The sequence below is a fragment of the Pteropus alecto genome, unplaced genomic scaffold (assembly GCF_000325575.1).
Source record: "Pteropus alecto unplaced genomic scaffold, ASM32557v1 scaffold314, whole genome shotgun sequence".
Classification (NCBI taxonomy): Eukaryota; Metazoa; Chordata; class Mammalia; order Chiroptera; family Pteropodidae; genus Pteropus; species Pteropus alecto.
Genome location: NW_006435849.1, coordinates 849100 through 871226, shown reverse-complemented (window position 1 = coordinate 871226; position 22127 = coordinate 849100). Strand labels below are relative to the sequence as shown.

The 22127-nt window shown below is 51.9% G+C and overlaps 1 protein-coding gene across 1 annotated transcript in view; it reads left to right on the top strand.

Moving 5' to 3' along the window:
* The window catches only part of SIPA1L3 (signal induced proliferation associated 1 like 3), a 243780-nt gene that overhangs the window by 154360 nt on the left and 67293 nt on the right, over positions 1–22127 (top strand). Inside the window, 6 exon segments of the mRNA XM_025046658.1 lie at positions 2627–2757; positions 10315–10503; positions 11456–11630; positions 14014–14040; positions 14043–14107; positions 16920–17077. Coding sequence (XP_024902426.1) covers positions 2627–2757; positions 10315–10503; positions 11456–11630; positions 14014–14040; positions 14043–14107; positions 16920–17077 — 745 coding nt within the window.

Below are 22127 nucleotides of genomic sequence, written 5' to 3'. Positions count from 1 at the left end.
TCCTGCTCAGCTCCAGCTCACCGTTGTCATGCAGGAAATGCAGACAAACCCAGGGTTGCCAGCCTGTTTAATTTTTTTTCAAGATTCTCCTGAAATTCAGGGTTTTTTTCACGTGGATTCTTCTAAATTTAAATGCTGGCAGCTGTATCAGTTCAGAATTGCTTATAACAGCCAGTAACAGGTTTATTCAACATAGAAGGTTATTTCTGTCATGAAGAGGACCAGAGGTCAGCAGCCCAGGGCTGCTAGGGTTACTCCTCAGCATCAGTGGGATGCCAGCCCTAGTGCATGGCCTCCAGCCCTCGGGTGGTCTCCTGGTCTAAGATGGTTGCTGGAGCTCCAGCTATTTCATGCATGTTTCCAGGAAAAGAAAAAGAGAAAAGGGTAAGAGCAAAAAGGCAGCCCTCCTGTCAAGTCAACCGCCTTTAAAGAGCATTCTTAGAAGCCCCGTCCAACTGCTTCTGCTTATTGGCCATTCCTGTCTGCAAGGCAGACTGGGAAATACTGGTTTTTAGCTAGACACAGCTCCTCTCTTTTTCCCCCCAAGATTAGAAGGTTATCTTAAAATGGAACAGATGATGGATAGGTAGCTAGTACTCCACAGCAACTAGTTTAAATTTTTTTAAAGCAGTGTCCTAGTCAGACATAACAAATATCTGCGGGGTCATCCCACAGGGCTGAGTGCAGTCTCTGCAGCTCCAACTTTGGAGCCAGACAGCGCTGTGTTTGAGGCGTCTGTGCCATAGCTTCTTAGCTACGTGACACAATTCACGCCTTGGACTCTGTGTCCTCATGTGAGGAATGGACATGATTCATGTATCTTAGGCCGCAAAACAAAATGACACAGAAATTGAAAATAAAGAGTGCAAAAAGAAGTTCCAGGCAGTTGCTAGCCAGGAGAAAGCAGATGAGGCCGCGTCAGTGTCACACAAGATGGATTTCAAGGCTCAAAGCACTTGTCAGAAGAACAGAAAAGGCCATTTCATGCTGATTTTTAAAAATTCACCTTTGTACTTGGCAACCTGGTTTAGGGGAATATAAATTAAAAACCGACATGGCTACAGGAAAAGTGAACAAATCCACAGTCAGTGGGAGATGCTGACAGGGGCCTCATTGAAATTGACGGATCTAATAGCCAAAAAATCAGGCTGTAGTGGATTTGAATAACCCCTCAAAACTGGATTTTACGTTTATACATATTTTGTGCCTAGCGAACAGAGAACACATTTTTTCCAACTCACACATAGAAATACCTACTCGAAAGGACTGTGGTAAAGCTTAAGTGAGATTATACATTAATGTAGTTTTTCATCAGGCAGGTAGTAAATACTCATCAGGAAACTTTTAAAAAGCTGTTTTTTTTTCAAAAAAATTTCTTTGTATTCCTGGAAGCTCATAAATTAATTTGTTGGTGGTCATTGTATATTGAGTGCCTACTGTATGCAGGGTACTGGTTATGCATTGGTGGATTTAAAAAAAAAAAACAATGCAACCACTTCAGGAGCGAACGGGTATTTGTGGAGTATAGTGTTTATTCTGTTCTCTGACCACTTGGGGAGATTATTTAACCCACTGCAGGTGCCGTTCTGATTGGCATCATTAATTAACACACGTTATTTGGGCCTTAGATGAGCCTTTGATTGGCCAAGAGCAGCATCTCATGAGAGTAGGAACCGTCAGTTCACCATCAGAGCTCTGGGGTGGGAAGCAGTTTCTGGCCATGGCGAGATGCTGACTTCGTGGGCCTGGGTCCAGTCAGACTGCTGGTGGCACCCAGCGTGAGCAGGAGACACGGTTATACATCAGAAAGACCTGTTTGGACAGGTTGTAAAAGAGCAGCGTGTTTTAGAGAAGGGGCGACAGCTGTCACTTCAGAGCGAGAGCAAGAGACTTCCTCCATTACTCATCAGAGGCACTGCCAGCACGGGGGGAAAAGAGTCGTAAAGTTTCCTCGGTCTGTAGAAATGCGATCAGAGAGGTGATGCTTAGGGACTTGAATCTTGGTCCCTTTTCTGTGGCAAACATCATGCCCCGGAGACGGGAATGGCTGACACTTCTCACATGCTCACCGTGTGCCTGTCTCTGTGCCGAGTGTTCGTACTTATTAACTTACTTAATCCTCACCACCGTGTCAAGAGGTGGGTCCACCCTTGCTGCTCCAGTTTTACTGACAAGAAGGCTGTCGAGTGACTTGGGCCCCCCGTCCAACAGTGCCAGAGCCGGATTTCGGCTGGCCCGGAGGCTCTCTAGCTAGACTCTTAACCGTTTCACGAGGGCTGGTTGGCAGCTAAGCTGATGAACGTTTGCACACACGGGGTAGCCACAGCGAGGCTGGGTTTATTGTGTGTCCTGCACTGTGCTGAGCGTTTTGTACGTATAGCTTGATTTCACTCTCTCATCAGCCCCCCATTTCTCAGATGAGAGCACTGAGGCTCAGAAACGTTGCGTGACTTGGAAGATGTGGTGTAGTAAGGTGGGCGTTCACCTCTTAACAGTGTCTCCACTGAGTATGGCTGTGACCAGGCCTGAGAGCCTGCCCCGGCCGTCCCCTCAGCAGTCCTGCTGGGGGACGTCACCTCTCCTTCCCTGACAGCTGACTCTGAACTCACCTGCTCTTCCCTCTCAGAGCATGCCAATTACTTTGGTGTGGATGAGAAGCTGGGACCGGTGGCTGTGAGCATCAAGCGGGAGAAGCTGGAGGACCACAAGGACCATGGGCCTCAGTACCAATACAGGATCATCTTCCGGACCCGTGAGGTAGGTCCCATCACTCGCTGTTGTTACGTAGATAATCGCCGCTCACGTGTGCCCTTGCTCTGCGCCAAGTTCTGAGGGAAGCACGTCCCCTGCCGCATCCCGTGTCATCCTCCCAGCAACCTCACGAGCACAGTCCTGTTTGTCCCCCAGTTTACAGAAGGGAACCTGAAGGACATGTCTGAGATCGGTGAGGAAGCGGCCAGGCCAGGAGCAGGATTCTTCCATTTGCGAGAGATTAACTGGTTAGCGTAAGAAATAAAGGGAGAGAGGTAGGGGGTTCCCTCAGAGCCATGAGGTGCCCTGCAGAGCGGAGGGGCAGGAACTGGGCCGAAGGCGCTGCTGTTGCTGCCGCTATTCAGAGCCTCCCTGCACTTCTCTCCGTTCTGAGTCGAGAATCCCATTGTTCCCGCTCGGTCACAGGTCTTCCTCTTGGTAACAGGTCACCTGTTGCCAGGGAACAAGGCCTGTTGGGGGCACCTTGCTTGATTAGGACTCTTAAGTTATAAGTGACAGAAATCTACATCTAACTGGCTTAAGTCAGAAAGAATTCAGGTAACTGCAGATCCGGGGGTGGGGCTGGCGTCCGCATGGCGGACCCGGGGACTCCCGTGACGGTACTGGAGAACTGCTTTATCTCTGATCTGCTCAGCTCTACTTTCTACGCTGTGAATGCCATTATCTTCTGCCACCACCAAGTTCTCTCCATGTCATGGGAAAATGGAGACTGGCTGCCCAAGACTTCCACATCTTTATACCTTCTTCTCTACAGGGAAGACACTTATCTGCTGAATCTCTGGGAAGGGCTCTGATTGGCTCTGCTTGGATTACATGTCCACACCCTGGGCCAGTCACTGTAATCATGGGTGGCAGAGGAAACTGGCCAGATCTAGGATATACGGTCCACCCAAGATCCTGGGGCAGGGCAGGGCACCATGACTGACAGGTCCATCAGAGCCACCTGGAGGAGGCGGCGGGGTAGTTCCTCAGCAAAAAGAAGGGAGCCAGGCCAGCAAAAACGATGGAGACTTCCAAAAGACCTTTACAGAAAAGGGACCATCATCAGCTGGGCAAGCCCCCCAAAATGGGTCTCCTTCAATCCTGCATTGGCCCAGATGTGAGAGCCCATCAGGCTGCTGCCAGAGACTTTGGGTTTGGGGCCCGGCGAGCCCCGGCCTCATCCAGACTGGCAGACGCTGCACTGAGGGCCCAAGCCCCGCCCCTCGCGAGGACCTTCCCACTCAGGGGGGATGTGATGACGCAGAGGCTTTGTGGCCGCTGAGAGGAGACAGCCCCAAAACCTCATGCCCCAGATTGCAGGTGATCAGCGGCCCCGCTGCCTCCCCAGCCTCCTCCTCCCCTCCTCACCTTTCTGGCCACATGAGCACCAGGACAGAATGCAAAGTGACAGCTGACACTGCATCAGACTGTTCTGTGACGTTTGGGGAACTGCTGGGTGAAATGACGATGACAAATACTTAAATAATAATTACTACAATTGTTATCGTATTGGAAATCTGCATGACACTGTGTTGGGCATTTTCTATGCCCTCTACATACTCATTTAAAGGTCATGACAATTCTATGATGAAGGCACCATTGTTGTTATTTACAGATGACAAAACAGGCATAGAAAGGTTAAGGGACTTGCTCAAAGCACCCTCCAGTAAGTGGCAGGGTGAGGTGTCAGCCTGCACCCCAGCCGCTGCTTGGCTGCCTCTGGGATTCCACTGACAGTTCAGACCACGTCAGACCCATTCATGAGTTGTGAACGGAAGAGTGCCAGTGTTTTTATGTTGTTACTGTTGTGTTTTAATGAAAATAGAATATGTAGAATGAATTTTTAAAATGCCAGACTGCATTGCACATTCCGAGAGTCATGAGACTTTGGTGCAGAGATGCTGGGTCAGAGTATCATATTTTGCTGGGGTTCCTTTTTAATAAATTTGAAACTGTCTTAGTGCCATTTCTGGCTTATGCCTGCTTCTGTCCACTTTATACCCCAACACCCACAAAACTAGCCTCCACTCTGCCCCAGGCTGGGCCCAAGGCTCAGTGGCACAGGTCGGGGATTCATGCACCACGCAAGAGACTCGCTCAGCACCACCCGTGACAGCCCTGTGCTGTGTGCCGAAGGGACAGTAAGTAGTGGATAAAGCAGCAGAAGTGCATGTGTACTGCGTTCCTGTGGGGGAGGCAGACAATACTCAAATGCCTTAGCGAATTATGGGGTGTGGTTCATGGTGACAGGGTGGAAAGTCAAGCCAGGAAGAGAGATGTTAAGTGTGAGGGGTGGTGAGATTTTTAGACAGAATGGTCAAGGGAGGTGTCACTGGGAAGGTAAAGACCTGAAGGAGGTGAGGGAGGAGCCATGTGGACATCTGGAAGGAGAGCGTTGCAGACAGAGGGAACAGCCATTCGCCAGTGCAAAGGTCCTGAAGTAGGACTGTGCCAGGCATATTGGAGACCTGATATGGGTCCTGGTTTGGCCATTCAGCAGCTGCGAAACCTTGCGTATGTGGTTGCTTCTCTCAGAGCCTTGGTTTCCCCAAACTGTGGTGTGGGCTTGTGAGGTCGCATGTGTAAAGTAGGCAGTGCTGGGCCTGGCCCTGGAGAGAGCCCAGTGAAGTTAGCTCAGTCTGCTGTGCCCTCGTCACACTGCAGTCAGCCCTGTGAACTTGAGCCCACCATGAGGTTCACACCACAAGCAGCCCTTTCTGTGCCCTCACGCATGCACAGGCCATACCCAGACTTAGCGCGGGGCCAGGTCTGAGGCCCTTGTCATCTGGAGTTGGAGGTAAGGACAGTGACCAACAAGGTCTGCCTGCCCCTTCATAAGGCCCCTCTGTGGCAGAGGTAGAGCAGAGGGCTGCGTAGCGTAGCCCAAAAGTAACAACAGTAGTAACAGCAGTGATAGCTAACGCTTTTAGCACACATTCCTGCCAGGCTCTGTCCTAGGTGTTTTATATGCATTGGCCTTCACATCCTCTCAAGAGTCCCATGATGGGGTTTCCATTATTATCCTCATTCTACAGACGAGGGGGTTGAGGCCCAGGGAGAGAATCACTTATTGGGGTGCCCCCGTGGCAGAGCTGAGACGCGGACCCAGGCTGCCTGGCTCCTGCCCATGCTCTTTGCCACTTGCCACATTGGCTGTCGGGTCAGGTTTGAATTCTGGCTCTGGGAACAGACAGTCCTTGGTTCAATCTGGCTCTGCCGCTCACTAGCCCTGTGTCCTTGGGCAGATGGTTTTACTTCCGGTCCCTTAGTATCTTCACCTATAAACAGGCATTGGCTGTCGGGTCAGGTTTGAATTCTGGCTCTGCCGCTCACTAGCCCTGTGACCTTGGGCAGATGGTTTTACTTCTGGTTCCTTAGTATCTTCACCTATGAACAGTCTGTGTGCTGTTCCCCGTCTCCTGAGGTGGCGGGAAGGTTCTCTTGGACTGACGCGTGTGGCAGCGCAAGGCTGCAGGGCAGCGAGTGCTCTGAGCGGCGCTGTGATCACCCTCTCCCCTGAGGTCAGAGGGCCTCGCTGGGGAGCAAGGGTGGAGCTGACAGAGTTCTGTCCTTCTGTCCACACACACATCAGGCTCTTACAAACCGAGGTGTGGGGGCCAGAGTGAGGGGCCCCAGGCTGTTTTCCAAGCCAGCTGGCTGGCCCACCCCAGATGGCCACCCCCGGCCGCCAAGCAGACAGTCGAGTGGGCCCACATCTCCTGGCAGATGGGATGTGAGCATTGCCAGCACCAAGCTCCCTGCCGGGGTGGGGACAGACTCGGAGCTGGGCTTTGGCTGCACGCGTATAAATGTTGGGCCCCGGTCCCCACCCCTGAGCCTGGACAGGATGACCTCAGGCCAGGGCTGCCCTTTCTGGCCCACCAGGCCCTGTGGGTTCCATTTAGTCTCTCAAACATGAGTTTTTGACAGATGTTAGTTTTGTTAGGGTTAGAGGTTTGGATTTTCATTTTCTTCTTTATTCAAAAAGTTAACAGTCGCTCATTGCTAAGAATTTAAAGAGTACATAAGTAGGCAGCGTACAAAAGGGAGAGTCTCATATTAAAGTGAAGAAAGCAAGCATAATGATGCATCAGTTGAGACCTCATTTGTGTTCAGTAGGTACCTCTGATTGTGCATGTATCTGTATAATCTGTATAAGCATACTGTTAAGTTAGGAGGGAAGCAACCTGTAGCTTCCTTTTCAAGGTTAAACTTTTTTTAATTCTTGACTGCGTCCGTGGCTTTGTACAAATACATTTGACATGCGTACACATAATAATGGCTAACACATTGAGCGTTTACCGTATGCCAGCTATAATGCTAAGCACTGTACGTGGATCATGTTATTAAATTCTGATAACCCTTTGAGGCAGGCACTATATTCCCCATTTTATAGATGAGAAACAGGCCCAGAGAAATGAAGTGCCTTGCCCAGGGTCACACAGCTAGAGAAGGGGCAGAGCCAGGATTCAAACTCGGTCAGTCTGACTCAAAAAGTGACCTTCCAGGAAAAGTTCTTACATGGTGCACCCACCACCCAGCACGGAGTAAGGCGGGGACGCATCTGGGCAGGAGAACCACCTGTGCAAATAGGAACGTCCTTGCTTACGTGGCCCTGAGGCCCTTTCACGGCTCACTTGATTGGTTACTCCAGCGAGATGCGTGAGTGTAAAGTTTTCGGTGAGAGATGGGAAGTCATTAGCAGGTTCTGTACAGAACAGAGACATGATCTGACTCAAGCTGCTTCAGGAAGAAGGCTGGGGTGGAGTGACAGCAGGGGCGGGAGCACGGAGATGCTGCTGTCACGGTCCAGGTGGACTATTATATGACAGTGGGCAGAACCAGGTGGGGAGGAGAGGTGGCCACTCGCTGCAGACTGCCAGTGCCCTACTTATTCTGCCCCACAGAGAAGGAAACCTGGGAGCTTTTCAAGTAACGGCTTTTCGTCTAGTCATCAGAGCCAAAACGTGACCATAGGCCACCTGTCTCCATTGTGGAGGATGAACGAAGATTTCTGGCCCACACTGTCCCTTGGCCCCAGCAGAGGGCGCTGCAGGGCAGTGTCAACAGGACACAAAGACGCTGATTCCGTTGATGCATTGATTGAAACCTACAGCCCCAGGGCCACACAGATTGGCAGGGCAACGCATAAAGTATTGCTTTTCATGACCTATTTCAACACTGCCCTGCCTATGATAAGAGAGATTTGTGCTTGTTTATTAACTACCAAGGCTAGAACTGGGAATTCCCAAGCATGAGATCATTCTGTTCCTTCCACGCACGCCTCTTGCCCTGGTCCTGTTTGGCAAGGGCCATGTGCTTAGAGGCGGAGTCATGACATGTTAATTTTGCCTGTGCCCAATCCTGTGTGTGCCCACTGGCTTAGGGGAGCGTGTTTTCCCAGTGCGCACTTACCCTCAGTCGTTAAACCAGAGCCCCTTGGTGCTTGTGACAGTTCCTCAGCGGGGAGTTTTCCCTTGTGCTGCTGCAGACCCTCGGCGCGCCCTCTTCGTGTGGTGTTGGAGCAGCTGTGGCAGCCCCAGGCATGGCAGCACCTGTGGCCAGCAGCACATCAAGCCTGAGCAGTGTCAGTGAGGACGCAAAGCGACGGGGGCTCTCAGACAGGGTTGGCGGGTGCAAATTGGTACACTCGGAAGACTGGCCGTGCCGTAAAATTAAAGGTTAACATGCCTGGTGACGGAGCAATTTCTCTTTCAGGTATAAACCCAAAAAGAAAATGTGTTCTTGTGCACAAAGAGGTGCTTCTGTGAATGTCCCCAACACACTGTTCATAGCCATCAAACACAGGGGCCGTTCCCGTCAGTGGTAGAGCGGGTTAAATCCATCATGGTGGAAATGTCAGCCTCTAGCAGCAACATGATCGAATCTCACATCCATAGCGTTCAGAGAAAGAAGCCAGATGGAAAAGAATCTAAACTGCATGAAGCTCACAAACAGGCAGAAATAAGTTAATGGGGTTAGAAATCAGGGGAGGAAGAAGGGGCACAGAAAGGCTTCTAGGGGATGGGACTGTTGTATTTCTGGATCTAAGTGGTGATTACGTAGGTGTTCACTGTCATAATTCCTTTAGCTCTACTTCTATGTGTTGTGTACTCTTCCGTGTGTAGATTATACTTCACAGTCAAAAAAAATAATCAAAGAAAGAAAATAATGAGCTTTGGAGAAGTCAGGCCTAGGTTGGAATCCTGATTCAGCCACTTAGCTGTGGTGACGTTAGATAAGGCTCCTAACGTCTTGGAGCTTCTGTTTTCTCATCTGCAAAATGGGGATAATAAAATCTCCCCTGAACGGATCTATACATATAATTAGGTAACTGCTGTCATACCTGAAATGCGGTACAGTGAACTAAACTTTTGTAAATGTGACTTGTTATTAAGATATATCAGTTAGAAATTGCTTTGTCTGCAAAGTAACAGGAAACCTGAGAAGCCATTGCTAAAACAATAAGGAGTTATTTTAATTTAATTATCTAACAAGAAGTCCGGAGTCAGGCCACTGCCGGGATTGATATCTCTCTGAGTTTTTTGTGTGTCTTTCCTCATGATCACAAGATGGCTGCCACAGCTCCAAACATCATCACACCAATGTCCTTCGCAAGAAGAAATGGACAAGTGGAAAGGGGCTGTCCTTTTATCAGGGAGGACTCTACCCCACAAGTTCTCCCCAAGCTGAATTCCCCTCACGGCTCATTGCCGGAAACCAGTCATGTGGCCAGCTATGGGAAAACTTGGGCAGCAGCATGTAGGCCAGGGGAGCAGGATGGCTGCGATTGGCTTGACTAAAGGTCTTCAGCCCGGTTACACATCAGAGTCACCAGAGTGGTATTAGAAGAGTGTGTGCGTGTGTGGGTATAAGTACACACACACATAAGTCTACGTATACCTAAATGTATACGTACAGATATACCTGGGCCCTACCACCGACCAGCTGAGTCACAGCCGCTTGTCGTGGTTTTGTCAGGAAACTGGGTCGAAAGCAAGTGCCACGGTTCAAGATCCAGGATGGTACTGGTACCCAGGGCAGGCAGGTGTTTTACCCAGAGCTTATGATAATGTGTTTACATTTAATAATGCTATAATAACGAGTGTTTATTCAAGTGCCCACCTCGTGCAGCCTGTTTTATTCGTTATACTTCTTACTCCCTGACATAATCCATCTCCCCCAGGAAGGTCAGCTCCACAAGGCAGGGGTCTTTGTTTTGTTCCCGGCACTGAGTCAATGTCTATTAAAACAAATGAATGTATGTTCCTTGCACTGTCTCGTTTGGTCCTCCCAGTGCCCCTTCAGGGTTACGATACTATCACTGTACCTGTCTCACAAAAGAGGATGTCGAGGCTCAGAGATAGGAAGTCGCTTGGTCAACATCATACAGCTAAGAGGCAGCAAGTTCAAGTCCTGGTCCAGACTCAGGGCTTTCTGGCCCTAGATCCCAAGCTGCTGACTGTCATGCATGTCACTTTGAGAGCAGGACACCTTCATGCTCTAATCCTTTCTCGGGTCCCAAAAGCCTTCTGACCGTCTCTTGTCTCCCTGGAACAGCTCATCACCTTGCGGGGCTCCATCCTGGAGGATGCCACGCCCACAGCCACGAAGCACGGGACAGGGCGGGGCCTGCCCCTGAAGGACGCCCTGGAGTACGTCATTCCTGAGCTCAACATCCACTGCCTTCGGCTGGCTCTCAGCACTCCCAAGGTGACGGAGCAGCTACTGAAGCTCGACGAGCAAGGGGTGAGCTGAGACTGGGGCCAGAGCCACCGGGGCACAGTGGCTCCGCTCCTGGGACCTCTTTCTGTGTTTGTCACTTTCTTTTTATTAAGTAAAAGGAATGATCTGTTACCTAATTCCAGGGGTGCCAAGGGCCAGAATGTGACCGGGTCTCAGGAAAGAAATAGTCTAGGGATAAGATGACCACCAGGTTCGTGTGTGTGTGTGTCTGTGTGTGTCTGTGTGTGTGCGTGTGTGCGTATGTACATACGTGCACAGTCTTGTCTCCTCCCCTCTCTGCACACTGGCCTCCGTCGGCTACAGAGTTGCTACTAGAATTATAGCCACAGACCGAGCCCCACTGGCTGACTCGCATTCCCAAGAGAACCTCCGACTGCCCCACTTAGGTCTCAGGTGGCTTTCCCTAGTCCAGTCACCAGTGACCAGAGGAATCAGGGCTACATCTAACAAACATAGTTACTGGGGACCCACCCCCTAAAAACAGTGTCAATTCTACTGAGCCCTGAGCCCTTCCAGTGACCAGAGGGAATCAGGGCTACATCTAACAAACATAGTTACTGGGGACCCACCCCCTAAAAACAGTGTCAATTCTACTGAGCCCTGAGCCCTTCAGAATTTCCCTTTGCAGAGCCTTAGCCACTTTCAGTTCACCGACTCTGGGAAGCAGGCCGAGGCAAACAGTCTCTTTCACTCGCGAGAGCAGCATCGCTCTCTGCCAAGACGATGAGAATAGGCAGCATGGGCACCTTGTCATGCCCCTCTGGAATGGGAGGGAGGTAGAGGGACAACTGGGACATGCCCCCAAGCCTTTTTCCTTCCTCTCTGGCTCTGGTGCTGAATTCTCCTGTGACCCCAGCAGCTCCCCGGGCTCAGCGCCTGAGAAAGCCCTGTTTGTTCTGTTCCCTCTGACATCTGTGCCTGGCCTGCCTCCATTAAGCCGCTCTCGCTTCTGCAGCTCTGCCGGAAACACAAAGTGGGGATCCTCTACTGCAAGGCTGGCCAGAGCTCGGAGGAGGAGATGTACAACAACGAGGAGGCCGGCCCCGCCTTCGACGAGTTCCTCTCCCTGATCGGGGAGAAGGTCTGCCTGAAGGGCTTCACCAAGTACGCCGCCCAGCTGGACGTCAAGAGTAAGTGGCAGCCGCGGCCTGGTGGGGGAGCCGGTTAGATCAGCCACCCCCATACGCCCACCCAGTGGCAAAGTCGAAAGGCCTGGAGATGCCAGGGAGAGGACTGGGGCCGCGCGAGCTCTGGGACCCCGCCGGTGGGAGTGCTGTGAGCGCAGCCACTTGGGCAGGTTTCGTTTAAGTCTGAAGAGTCACCGACTCTGTGTCCCAGCAACGGCACTGCTGCACATGTCCTCCGAGCACGCGTGCATGTGCACGCCGGGCAGTGTCCTGCATGCTCACAGCTGCAGGCACCGGTGGCGTCCAGCGTGCGGGGGTGGGCTTGTGGCATATCTGTGCAGGGTTACGGTGCTGTCACTGGACCTGTCTCACAGAAGGGCATGCTGAGGCTCAGCAGTAGGAGGTCACTTGGTCAAGATCACGTACTGGGACATATGTCACTGTCATTGTATGACAGTGACGATGACAAACGGGGGCCACAGGCATCAGCCTAGATGAGAGCCACACACTTTGTGTTGTACACGGCCAGCGGGTCTCAGAACAGGTCTGAATGACGCCTTCTGCAAGCACACAACAGTGTATTGTTTGGAGGTTTGTTCTTATCATAAAACTAAAGAAACCGAGGCAGTGGCCGACACGATGTGCAGGGGTGTGGCTGCCTCTCCAGAGAGAGGACGGGTGTCACTGGAAAGTGGTTCCTGCAGAGCATCGGCAGTGGGCTATTGCCAAAGGCAGGTGACGTGCACAACATACGTTAGAGCGTTCCCTGTGCATATATGTGCACGTACGTACCTAGATTTTGAATGATGTATGAGATCGAAATGTTTCATGATAAGTAGATTGCGAGATAGAGATAGGTGACGTTGTGAACTGGTGTCATGGCTCCCTGGGGAAGGCACTGCCCATTGGCCTTGGGGGCGGGCCGTCGTCGGGTCAGTTTTCAGGCTGAGTCGGAAAGCCCGAGATGGGGCCCTGACTTGCTCGCTCACTCTTGCCTTGCCTCGCCAAGCCTCAGTTTCCTCATCTGGAAAACGAAAGTCCAGATGAGGAGACCAAACTTAGGGGTGAATCAGGAGTTGAGCAGGCGCGGGCAGCTGTCGTCATCCTCGCCCTCAGCTCCTCCGGTGAAGGAGGTGGTAGGAGGAATAGCATCTTATTGCGCCAGCTGCTAGTTTTGGGGTCTTGGACAAATAGTTTTGCTTCTCTGCCTCAGTTCCCTTATCTGTAAAATTACGGTAATAATTGCGCTTACCTCTGGAGTTGAACCTAGCATACCGGGCCCTCACTCTGCACCAGGCACTGGACCTGTCCAGCCTCCCGGTGCTCCGCCCGCAGTGTGCCGACGGGCACAGGCCTCTCACTGCTGCCTGGCAACAGGAAGCCGGCAGCAGGCATGAGCGGTAGTGGTGTGGTTTTGTTGGTGAGCCACCAGAGGGGCTGTACACTCAGAAGAGATAGACTTGCTGTCCCCCTTCTCAGACAGATGCCTGCTCCCAAGGCTCAGCATCTGCCACTAAGTGATGGCCGTGAGCTTGCCTCCTCGCTGGCTTGCCGTGAGGATCAGATGCCCAGCACAGTGCCGTAGAGAGAATTAGCTCTCAGATAGTCATCGGTTGCTGCCACTCATTGCAAGTGTGACTTTAGGCACATCGCTCCCTCTCTGTGCTTCAGTTTCCCCCTCTGAGACATGGAGTCATTAGAGATAACCAGTATCCTGACCATCGATTATCATTCTCTGCTTTTCTTTGTGGTTTTGCTACCTGTGTGTGCACGTCTATGGAATATAATTTGTTTTGCCTGCTTTTGAATGTAATATGAATGTAGCCGTACAGTATCTGCTCCTTTGTGTCTGGTGCCTTTCATTCAACATTATATTCAGGGATTCACTCATGTGGTGGTTGTGACTCATTCCTTGTCGTACGTGTGTATTTGTCCACAGTACGAATATACCTGTTAGTTTATTTGTTCTTTTGACCAACAGTTGAAGACACTCGTACCCATATTCCAGGACATGGGTGTGCGATCGTTTAGACTGTGATCCTAAGAGAGGAGGTGCAGGGTCACCCATTAAACCTAGCCTCAGCTTCAGTGGATACTGCTGAAAAATTTTTCTCAAGTGGTTGTACCAATTTACACACCTAACCAGCCACATAAAGAGTTCCAGTTGCTCCACGTCCTCACCAGCCCTTGGTACTGTCAGAATTTTAAATTGTTTCCAGTCTGGTGGGTGTGTAATGTAAGGTTTCCTTTTTATCTAAATGTATTTAATTTTCAAGAGTGGAGTTCAGTGAAAACATCAAGTTAAAAACTGACACAGATGGTATGTGGGATATGGCAGAAGCACAGAGGTTTTGGAAACGTGGTGCTAACTGTTGTTTCTTTTCAGCGGACTCCACAGGAACCCATTCCCTCTACAGGACTATGAGATCATGTTCCACGTCTCCACCCTGCTCCCTTACACCCCCAACAACAGGCAGCAGGTCAGTAGGGGCCAGGGCGGGGGGCACATGATTTCCATCAGACACACAGCTGAACCCCAGGCACCTGCCCTCCCCACAACTGTTAGCTGGCTGCCTGCCCGGCATTGGCTGTCCTGGTGCTGTCCTGTGCAGCAGATGGAGGCCATTGGCTTTGGGGACCCTCTACACCACAGTCACGTTCTCTGGGTCAGGTGTCATTTGATGTCGATTTTTTCTTAGTTGTTCCTTGGCCACCCTGCTTGCCTCTGACTACCCCGGCTCTCCTCAGGGATCTCTTGAGTCATCAGGGAACCTATAAAAAAAAGAAAAGAATGAATCTATCAACATTACTTCAACTGCAAATGACAGAAACGCAAATCAAACTGGCATAAGCAAAAAGTGAGATTTACTGGGCTGTATAACTTTCAGGTGCTGGGAGAGGGCTGGCTTTAGGTGTGGCTGGATCCAGGGCCTCAGACAGTGTTAGGAAAACTATTTCTCACCTCTTCTTTTCTTCATAGTGACCTCATTAATAGGTCTTCCCAAGTAGTGGCAAAGGTGCCCCCTAGCCGCCCTCATGTCACACTCTCCCAGTGCAGTCACCCCAGGGGAAAGAGCGCTGTGTCTCCCAGCTCTTCCAGAAACGTTTCAGGGCTGAATCTCATTGGGCCATTCACTTGCCAGTCCCTGGGCGTGGGGTGAGGATGGAATGGGCCAATTGGCCAAGCCTGAAGCACCTGCCCACCCCTAGACAGAGTGGGTGGGGTCACGGAAGTGCATTCCCAGAGGGGATGGATATGGCTGCCCGAGGAAGGAAGAGGCGCTGGGTGGCAACAACAGCTAACGCCCACTGCCAGGAGGCCCCTCCCGGACATGCCATGCAGACGTGGTCCGAGAAACCCCACAGACTCCTCGGGGTTTAGGAAGTGTATATTTTTTCTATTGGTACAGGTGATATCGTAGATTTTATAGGCCAAAAAGGGTCAAGTATCACTGAATTCATAAGTTTAACCATTGGCACGCGGAAAGAGCGTTGGCCTCAGAGTGGGACCTGAGTCTGAGTTTTTATGTTGCTTCTTCCTAGCTGTGCAAACTGGCCTCTCCGAGCCTTGGGTCTCTGCTCTGTGAAATAGGTGGAATGATAGCACCCATGTCCCAGAGCCTCTCCGAGCCTTGGGTCTCTGCTCTGTGAAATAAGTGGAATGATAGCGCCCAGTGACCTTTCCCAGGGTCACCGGTAAAGGTCCTTGCACTCCTGCATGAAATCAGATCCCAGGGTCACTGGGAAAGGTCCTTGCACTCCTGCATGAAATCAGATCCCAGGGTCACTGGGAAAGGTCCTTGCACTCCTGCATGAAATCAGAGCACGAGGCAGGGTCCGACTGGAGGGCCGCGGAAGTCAGAGCTGTTCCTGGGTGTTTGGGAGGTGTGCTGGGGGAAAGCTTGGGTTGTAGAATCAGGCAGAAACGGGTTCAAATTCTGGGTCTTTCCCTCCGTGATTCCATGACCCAGGACAAGTCATTTGACCGCTGTGAGCCTGTGTTTTTTTCATGAGTGAAAGGGTGTGGGACGAGTTAATGGTTCATAGGGTTGTCGTGAAGATTCAACGAAATCGTGACTTTAAGATGTGCGTGTGAAGTACCGGCCACAGTCAGTGGCCATTTTTATCTAGCAATTTCATTTAATTGCATTTAAAACACACTGAAGAACTAATAATGTAACAGAATAGTGTGAGCTGTGCCGCCAAGCGTGTCTGGTTCTCTGTGGGCCACCTCGCGTGGAACTGACTGCACGTGGCTCCCGTCTGGATTCCTGAGAGTTACGTGAGGGCCAGAGAGTGTGTAAATAAGAACAGTGTAATTTCAGCAAATAAGTAAAATGCCATGACTACATCATTGCCCGTGAAGATACCAGACTATGACAAGCAGGGGAGAGAGGACAGGGCACCCGGAGGCCAATATGAAGCCTCCTGCCCCCGTCTGCTCGACTCTGGTGGCCCGGGGAAGGGGTGGTGGCCCGGGATTGGCCCCGTGGCTGTCCCCAGTGCGCCTCTGCTCCAGCCAGCCGTGAGCGTGGCTTTGAGTGAGCCGAAGGCCGTCAGCTCGAGCTGCCCCCTGTAGATGTTCGTTGAGCGCCTGCTCTGTCCCAGTCACCACTCTCCACACTGACAATATAGCAGTGACCAGCAAGCAGAACACAAAATTCTGTTCTCCTGGAGCTGACACATTAGTGAGAAGAGGCACGAGAAACGAAAGGAAGAGGGGAAAGCTGCCATGTGCTGAGTGTCGATACGTACGTCATGGGGGCAGAAGAGCAGAGGTGGGAGGTTTGAGGGGTGAGATCTTGGATAATATAGTCAGCAAAGGCCTCCATGGGAGGGTGACATTTCAGTCAAGACCTGAAGGAGGGCGGGAGGGAGCTGTGAGGGGATCTGCAGGAAGACCGTTCCAGGCAGAGGGAACAGCCAGTGCGGAGGCCCCGGGGAGGAAGTGTTCCCGGCGAGTTTGAGGAACGGCAGGAGGGCAGTGCGGCTGGAGCAGTGTGAGCAAGAGGACTCGTAGGCGGAGATGTCAGAGAGGTGACAGGGCCGGTCGTGTGGATTTCCCTGGGCCATGTGGGGACTTCGTCCTTTACCCTGAGCGAGACGGAGCCACAGGACTCTGAGCAGGGAGGGAGGTAATCTCACTCAGGTGTCCATGGCTCCCTCTGGCTGCAGCTGGGGGCCAGCCCGTGGGAACAGGGAGACAGTGAAGAGACTGCTGTGATGGTCCAGGCAGGACCCGTGAGCCAGGCTGACCTATAACGCTCTCCTGCTCTGTTTCCCATGTCCCAGCTGCTAAGGAAGAGGCACATCGGAAATGACATCGTGACGATCATCTTCCAGGAGCCGGGGGCGCTGCCTTTCACCCCCAAGAACATTCGCTCACACTTTCAGCACGTCTTCATCATTGTCCGAGCTCACAACCCCTGCACCGATAATGTCTGCTACAGGTACGCACCTCCACACGTGGCTCCAGGAAGCCACACGGGGGACCACCCCACCCCGCCCCCTGCGCACACACAGGAAATCCCAAAAGCTGTTTGCGGCATGCAGGCAGCATGTGGATTCAGACAGAAGCGGACAGCTGGCCCAGGTGGGCGGCCTCCTGTGCTTCTCGCTTGTGCTTCAGTAGGGGAGCTCTGTCCTCACATCCCACACCTTCTAAGAGAGTGATTCTCAACCGGAAAGGGGCACCGTGCCCCAGTTTTGACAAGGAAGCCATCAGGGATTTGTATTTTCCAGGAATCTTTCAGTTACAAGTGACGGAAAATCCGCCTCAATCTGGCTTAAGACAAAAAGGCAAATTGCACATGCTGGCTGTCACAAACGACACGTTCAGGCCTGGCTGGATCTGCCTCACTTTCTTGTGTGTTGCTTTATTTGCTGGCCTCTGATCGTAACATCCTCCCAGCTGCAAATCCAGCAGAAGGAGAGCTTGCTTTTCCCAGAAAAAGAGCCCCAGAAGTGAGACTTGCTGCCCTGGCTGGGGGTCAGGTGCCTATCCCAGAGCAAAACCACCAGCCACAGCTGGGCAGTGGGTATATGGACTGAGAATCACAGGAGCGGTGGCCCAAAGGGAAATCGGAAGATGGGAGGATGGAGGCGGGACAGGCAGCCCCCAACCCCACTCCGCAGGAAGTATTGCTGAGGGTTTTAGTTCACAGATCAACAAGCAACACAGGCTTCAAACTCATTCAGTAGCCTCCCCAGGCACCATTGTCACCTGGTACCCAAAGGCCACATGGGAAGCTCTCTGTGTGTGGGGCGAGGATAGAACCGTGGTCCTTGAAAATCAGCCGATCAATAGCACTTGACCCTGGAGCGGCACTGCAGACGGGGGAATGGGCCAGAGAGGGTTTTTTTTTGTCTTTCGAAAACAGTTTGAAATTCAAAAGTGAAAAAAAGACCCAAGTTTCCTTTCGTCCCACCTCTGACCCCCTGGCAGCCCAGCCGCCCTCTAGAGGCAACTGGGAGCAGTGTCCCATGCATTCTGATATTTTGTGCTCATGCATGCAGATACTTAAAAGTATTCCTTTTCTCCCTTTTCAGTACAGATGGTAGCATACCACACACACACTGTCCTGCAGCCTGTATTTTTTCACTCAACAGCCCTTGAGATCTTTCCAAACCAGTACCTAAAATGCTTGCTCGTTCCTTCTGACTGTGTCATATTCCATCACGTGGATACCTAGAATCTTCCCCCGTCCCCTGTCAGTGAACAGTTGGGTTGTTTGCTGTCCCCTTCAATTACAGTTCACCCTGCAGTGAATAACCTGGTTATACTCGAATTGCACCCGTGTCCAGGAACAGCCGGGATAGATAAATTCCTAAAAACAGGTATTAAGTTAAGAGGATCTGTGCTTAAGTGCACTGGTAGCCTTAGCGGAATTGCCGGAATCTGCCAGTTTCTTCTCTTAGCCAGGTGCGTGAGAGCAGGGAGCGGATTCCAACGTGGGGTGCTTGCTGCCGCGGAGCACCGTGCTGGACGTGCTGCCCGAGACAGGGGGCGGGGCCCCCTCACCGTCCCTCCCACCCTCACCCGCTTATTCTTAGGATAGTCGGCAACAGCTGCCGGTGCCTAGGCCTGTGTGGCTTGAGGTCACTTAGTCCCGTGTTCCTTGGCAGCTGAAAGGTCGCCCCGGCAAGCGAAGGCAGAGTCGTTCGTGTGTGTGGAGGAGGAGGAGGCATCTCTCTCGGCACGGCGGAAGCGGGCTGAGCTGGGTCGGTGGGCCCTTCTCCCCTTCCTCACCCCGAGCTCCCCTCTCCGACCTGAGTCGCCAAGGGCGCCTGCGGCCGACCTCCTGCCTTTCCAGACCAGGCTTTGCGTGGTCTCAGGATTTCTTTTCTCTGATGTACAGACCCTTCTTGTTTTTTACAGTCTAATTTGAAATATTTTTATTATGCAGTATTTTAAACATTCTGAAAAGTACAGAAAATAATACAACAGACACCCGTGTGCCTACCACCAGATTTAACAGATGTTAACATTTAGCCATATTTGCTTCAGCTCTCTTTCTTTTCTTTATTTTTTCAAAGAGAAAGTGTTAGAGATACAACCAAAGCTGCCCCCTGCCGCACGCTCACCCTCCTGCCCCACCGGCACCTCCTCTCTGGGCGGACCGTACCCTGTCCCTGCCGTGTTCCCAAACACCCTCTGCCAGAGCACTCATCACACTGAAAATGGCTTACCAGTGTGGCTCTCGCCTCCCTCGAAGGGCAGGCCGTGTCATATTTACCTTCATATATCTGTCATGGCATGGTGCTTGCCATATACAGAAACATTTTTGCTGGCTAGACAGATACCTGCCCCAGATGCCGTGGACACAGAGAAAATGATTGTTAAAAAATTGCGAGTTCTCTAGAAACACTTATTCAGCTACAGTGCGCAGACGACCTGGTGGTCACATCATCCCCTTGTTGGGTGACGAGTTGCTGTTTTTTTCCTCTTTCAAGTGTGCTGTTTCTGAGTGGCACCCTGGCACCCTTGTAGCCTGTGGGCTGTGAAAACCCAGTCCCTCCTGCTAGGGAAGTGAGGGACCAGCTGTTCTGATCGTCCAGAAACCTTCAGAAGCTTACAATTTTATGATTCTTAAAATCATGGATCAGGGCAGTGGGAAAAGCCAAAATATGTCACTATAAGCAGCCAGGTGCTGAACGAAGAAGCTGCAAAGCTGTTCGTGTCTGTAAAGCACAGTCTGAGTGCACCACTAATTAGAGCAGAGAGGCTGGTGAGGTCATCTCATCCATCGCCCTGCCTGGGGACAAGGCCACGCCAACAAGGTTTCCTACAAAACAAGGCCTGTGTGACCTTTGAAGAACATTTCCAGAACTGGGAAATGCCTGTTTCTTTCAAACCTACAGACATTGTATGTCGGTAGAAATCTCTTCTTGGTCTGTTCAAGATTAAGTCTTTGTTTTAAATTACTTTAATCAGTATTGAGCACTCGTGCTGGGGAACCAGCTAAGGCCAGGGTGGCAACTACCTTCACGGCACTCCTGGGACGCGGAAGTGGAGAGCAGGGGGTCTGGCATGATCGCTGGGGTCACGCAGGAGCTCCCCCAATGGTCTCCTGCAAGGATTCGGTCCCTTTCAGGCTTTGCTTCGCAGGGTAGCCACAGCGATCCTTGCAGGTTGTCAGTCTGGTCGTCACTCTTTGCTAGTGCCTGCATCCATCAGGGACCCCTCAGGTCTTAACTGAATGACTGCTTATAGGTGTGGCTGAGTTAAGGGAACTGATGGATGCAGGGAAGTGAGGCATCCAGGGCCAGCAGCCACCGGGAGCCATCACCCCATCCCCTCAGCTCAATTAGGTCAGAGGGGCATGGGAGAAGTTTCTAGAAGCTAGGGAGAGCAATGGCTCTGGGAGAGGGGCCACCTGAAAGGAGCTGTGGCTGTGAGTAAAGGACCAGGGACTACAGCCACTGCCACTGTCCCAGCCCAGCAGGGGGGCAGCAAAGAGAAATAAATACTCAGCCCTCTTTCCTCTCACCTTCCCATCACCTCCCTGCGTCTGTTGGTGACCTCAGCGGGAAGCCAGGGGCACGGGAACATAGGTGAAGGTGACACAGTCCATAGAAGTCCTCTTTCCGGGGCACGGAGGGCAGAGAAAGGCAGGGGCTGGGCCTGGGGGCATAGACAGCGACTAGCCGACCCTCATGGTTCAGTGGTCGTTAGCACGCGTGACCAGGGTGAAAATGCTGACACATTCTCGAGGCCCTGTGGCCTGGCCCCTGGTGACCTCATAGGCCTCCTGTCCTTTGCTGTCTGAGCACCCGGCCTCATCTCCCCTGTGCTCTTCCCCAGGTGGGCCTTGCACGTGTTGCACCCACTGCCTGCAGCACCCTCCCCTCAGCTCTTCCTCGGGCTCCTGCTCAGCCTCAGATGCAGCTTAATCACCACTCCTTCAGAGGGGTCCTCCAGATTCCCCCTGTTCAGATCAGGTCCTCCCGTTGTTCTGCCTTACTCCATGCCCTTTTTTGTCTTTATAAGTTAGCTCGTGAGTGTGCGTTTAGTGTGTTTCTCCTCCTAGATTCAAAGCTCAGGAGGGCAGGGACCACCATATCCTCAGTGCCCAAGGGAGAGGGCATCCCGGAAATGGTTGGCAGATGAATGTCTCACTGTCTACTGTGTCAGGTTGGAGAGAGGATTTAGGAGTCAAAACCTGAACAAGCCTTACATGGTGTTTGGGGTTCATGGAATATGTTTTAATCAAGAATCTCATTATTTAAAAATTTTTCTTACAGTAGAAAGAGAAACAATAGGAAGTCTCTCCTAACACCGTACTCACGAGCTGAGGTTTTTATAGAGGCTGAACACAACACTCTTTGAGAAAAACTTAGAGAACGTATTGCTCACTCATTCACAACAGTTGTACCATTTTTTAATTGTCCTTATGTAAAACAGCATAATTCACAGTGACTCCGTAGCCCCTTAAGTGTGTTTCAGTAGGAGTTGTTTCCCCTGGCCCTGGGTGACCACTCTGGCAGGTGCCGCGGCCAACTTGATCACTAGGACTTCACGTCCGAGATACTCATCAAACTTCCAAACTTGACCTATCAGCAGATCTTCTCCCGCACGGAAGCTCCGGGCCGCTTCCTGCTGGAAGCCTGGGTGGACACGGAGCCGCCTCTCCGTTCCACCCCCTCCCCGCCCTGCCAGCCCCAGTGCCTCGCCTGCCCAGGGTTGGAGCAGGAGGCAGAGAAGTATCACGGGGGCCGACTGCAGCCGGCTGCGTGCTTTCTGGGCTCTTCAGGGGCTCCCTGTCCATTCTGATCTCCCAGGCAGGAGGCACACCCCAGGCTCCTCCTGACTGTAAGGGTCACCTAGGAGGCCCCGACCTGGGGGGGCAGGGCAGAGAAAAGGGGGCTCACCACCCAGAGTTCTTCAAAGACTTCCTCCCTCTCTCTGTAGTTGGCATGGTGGATGAGGAGTTCGGGAGTTTGGGGAACGGGTTTTAGATCATTTCCTTTTCGCATTCTCACTCAGCGGCTGTCTGATTT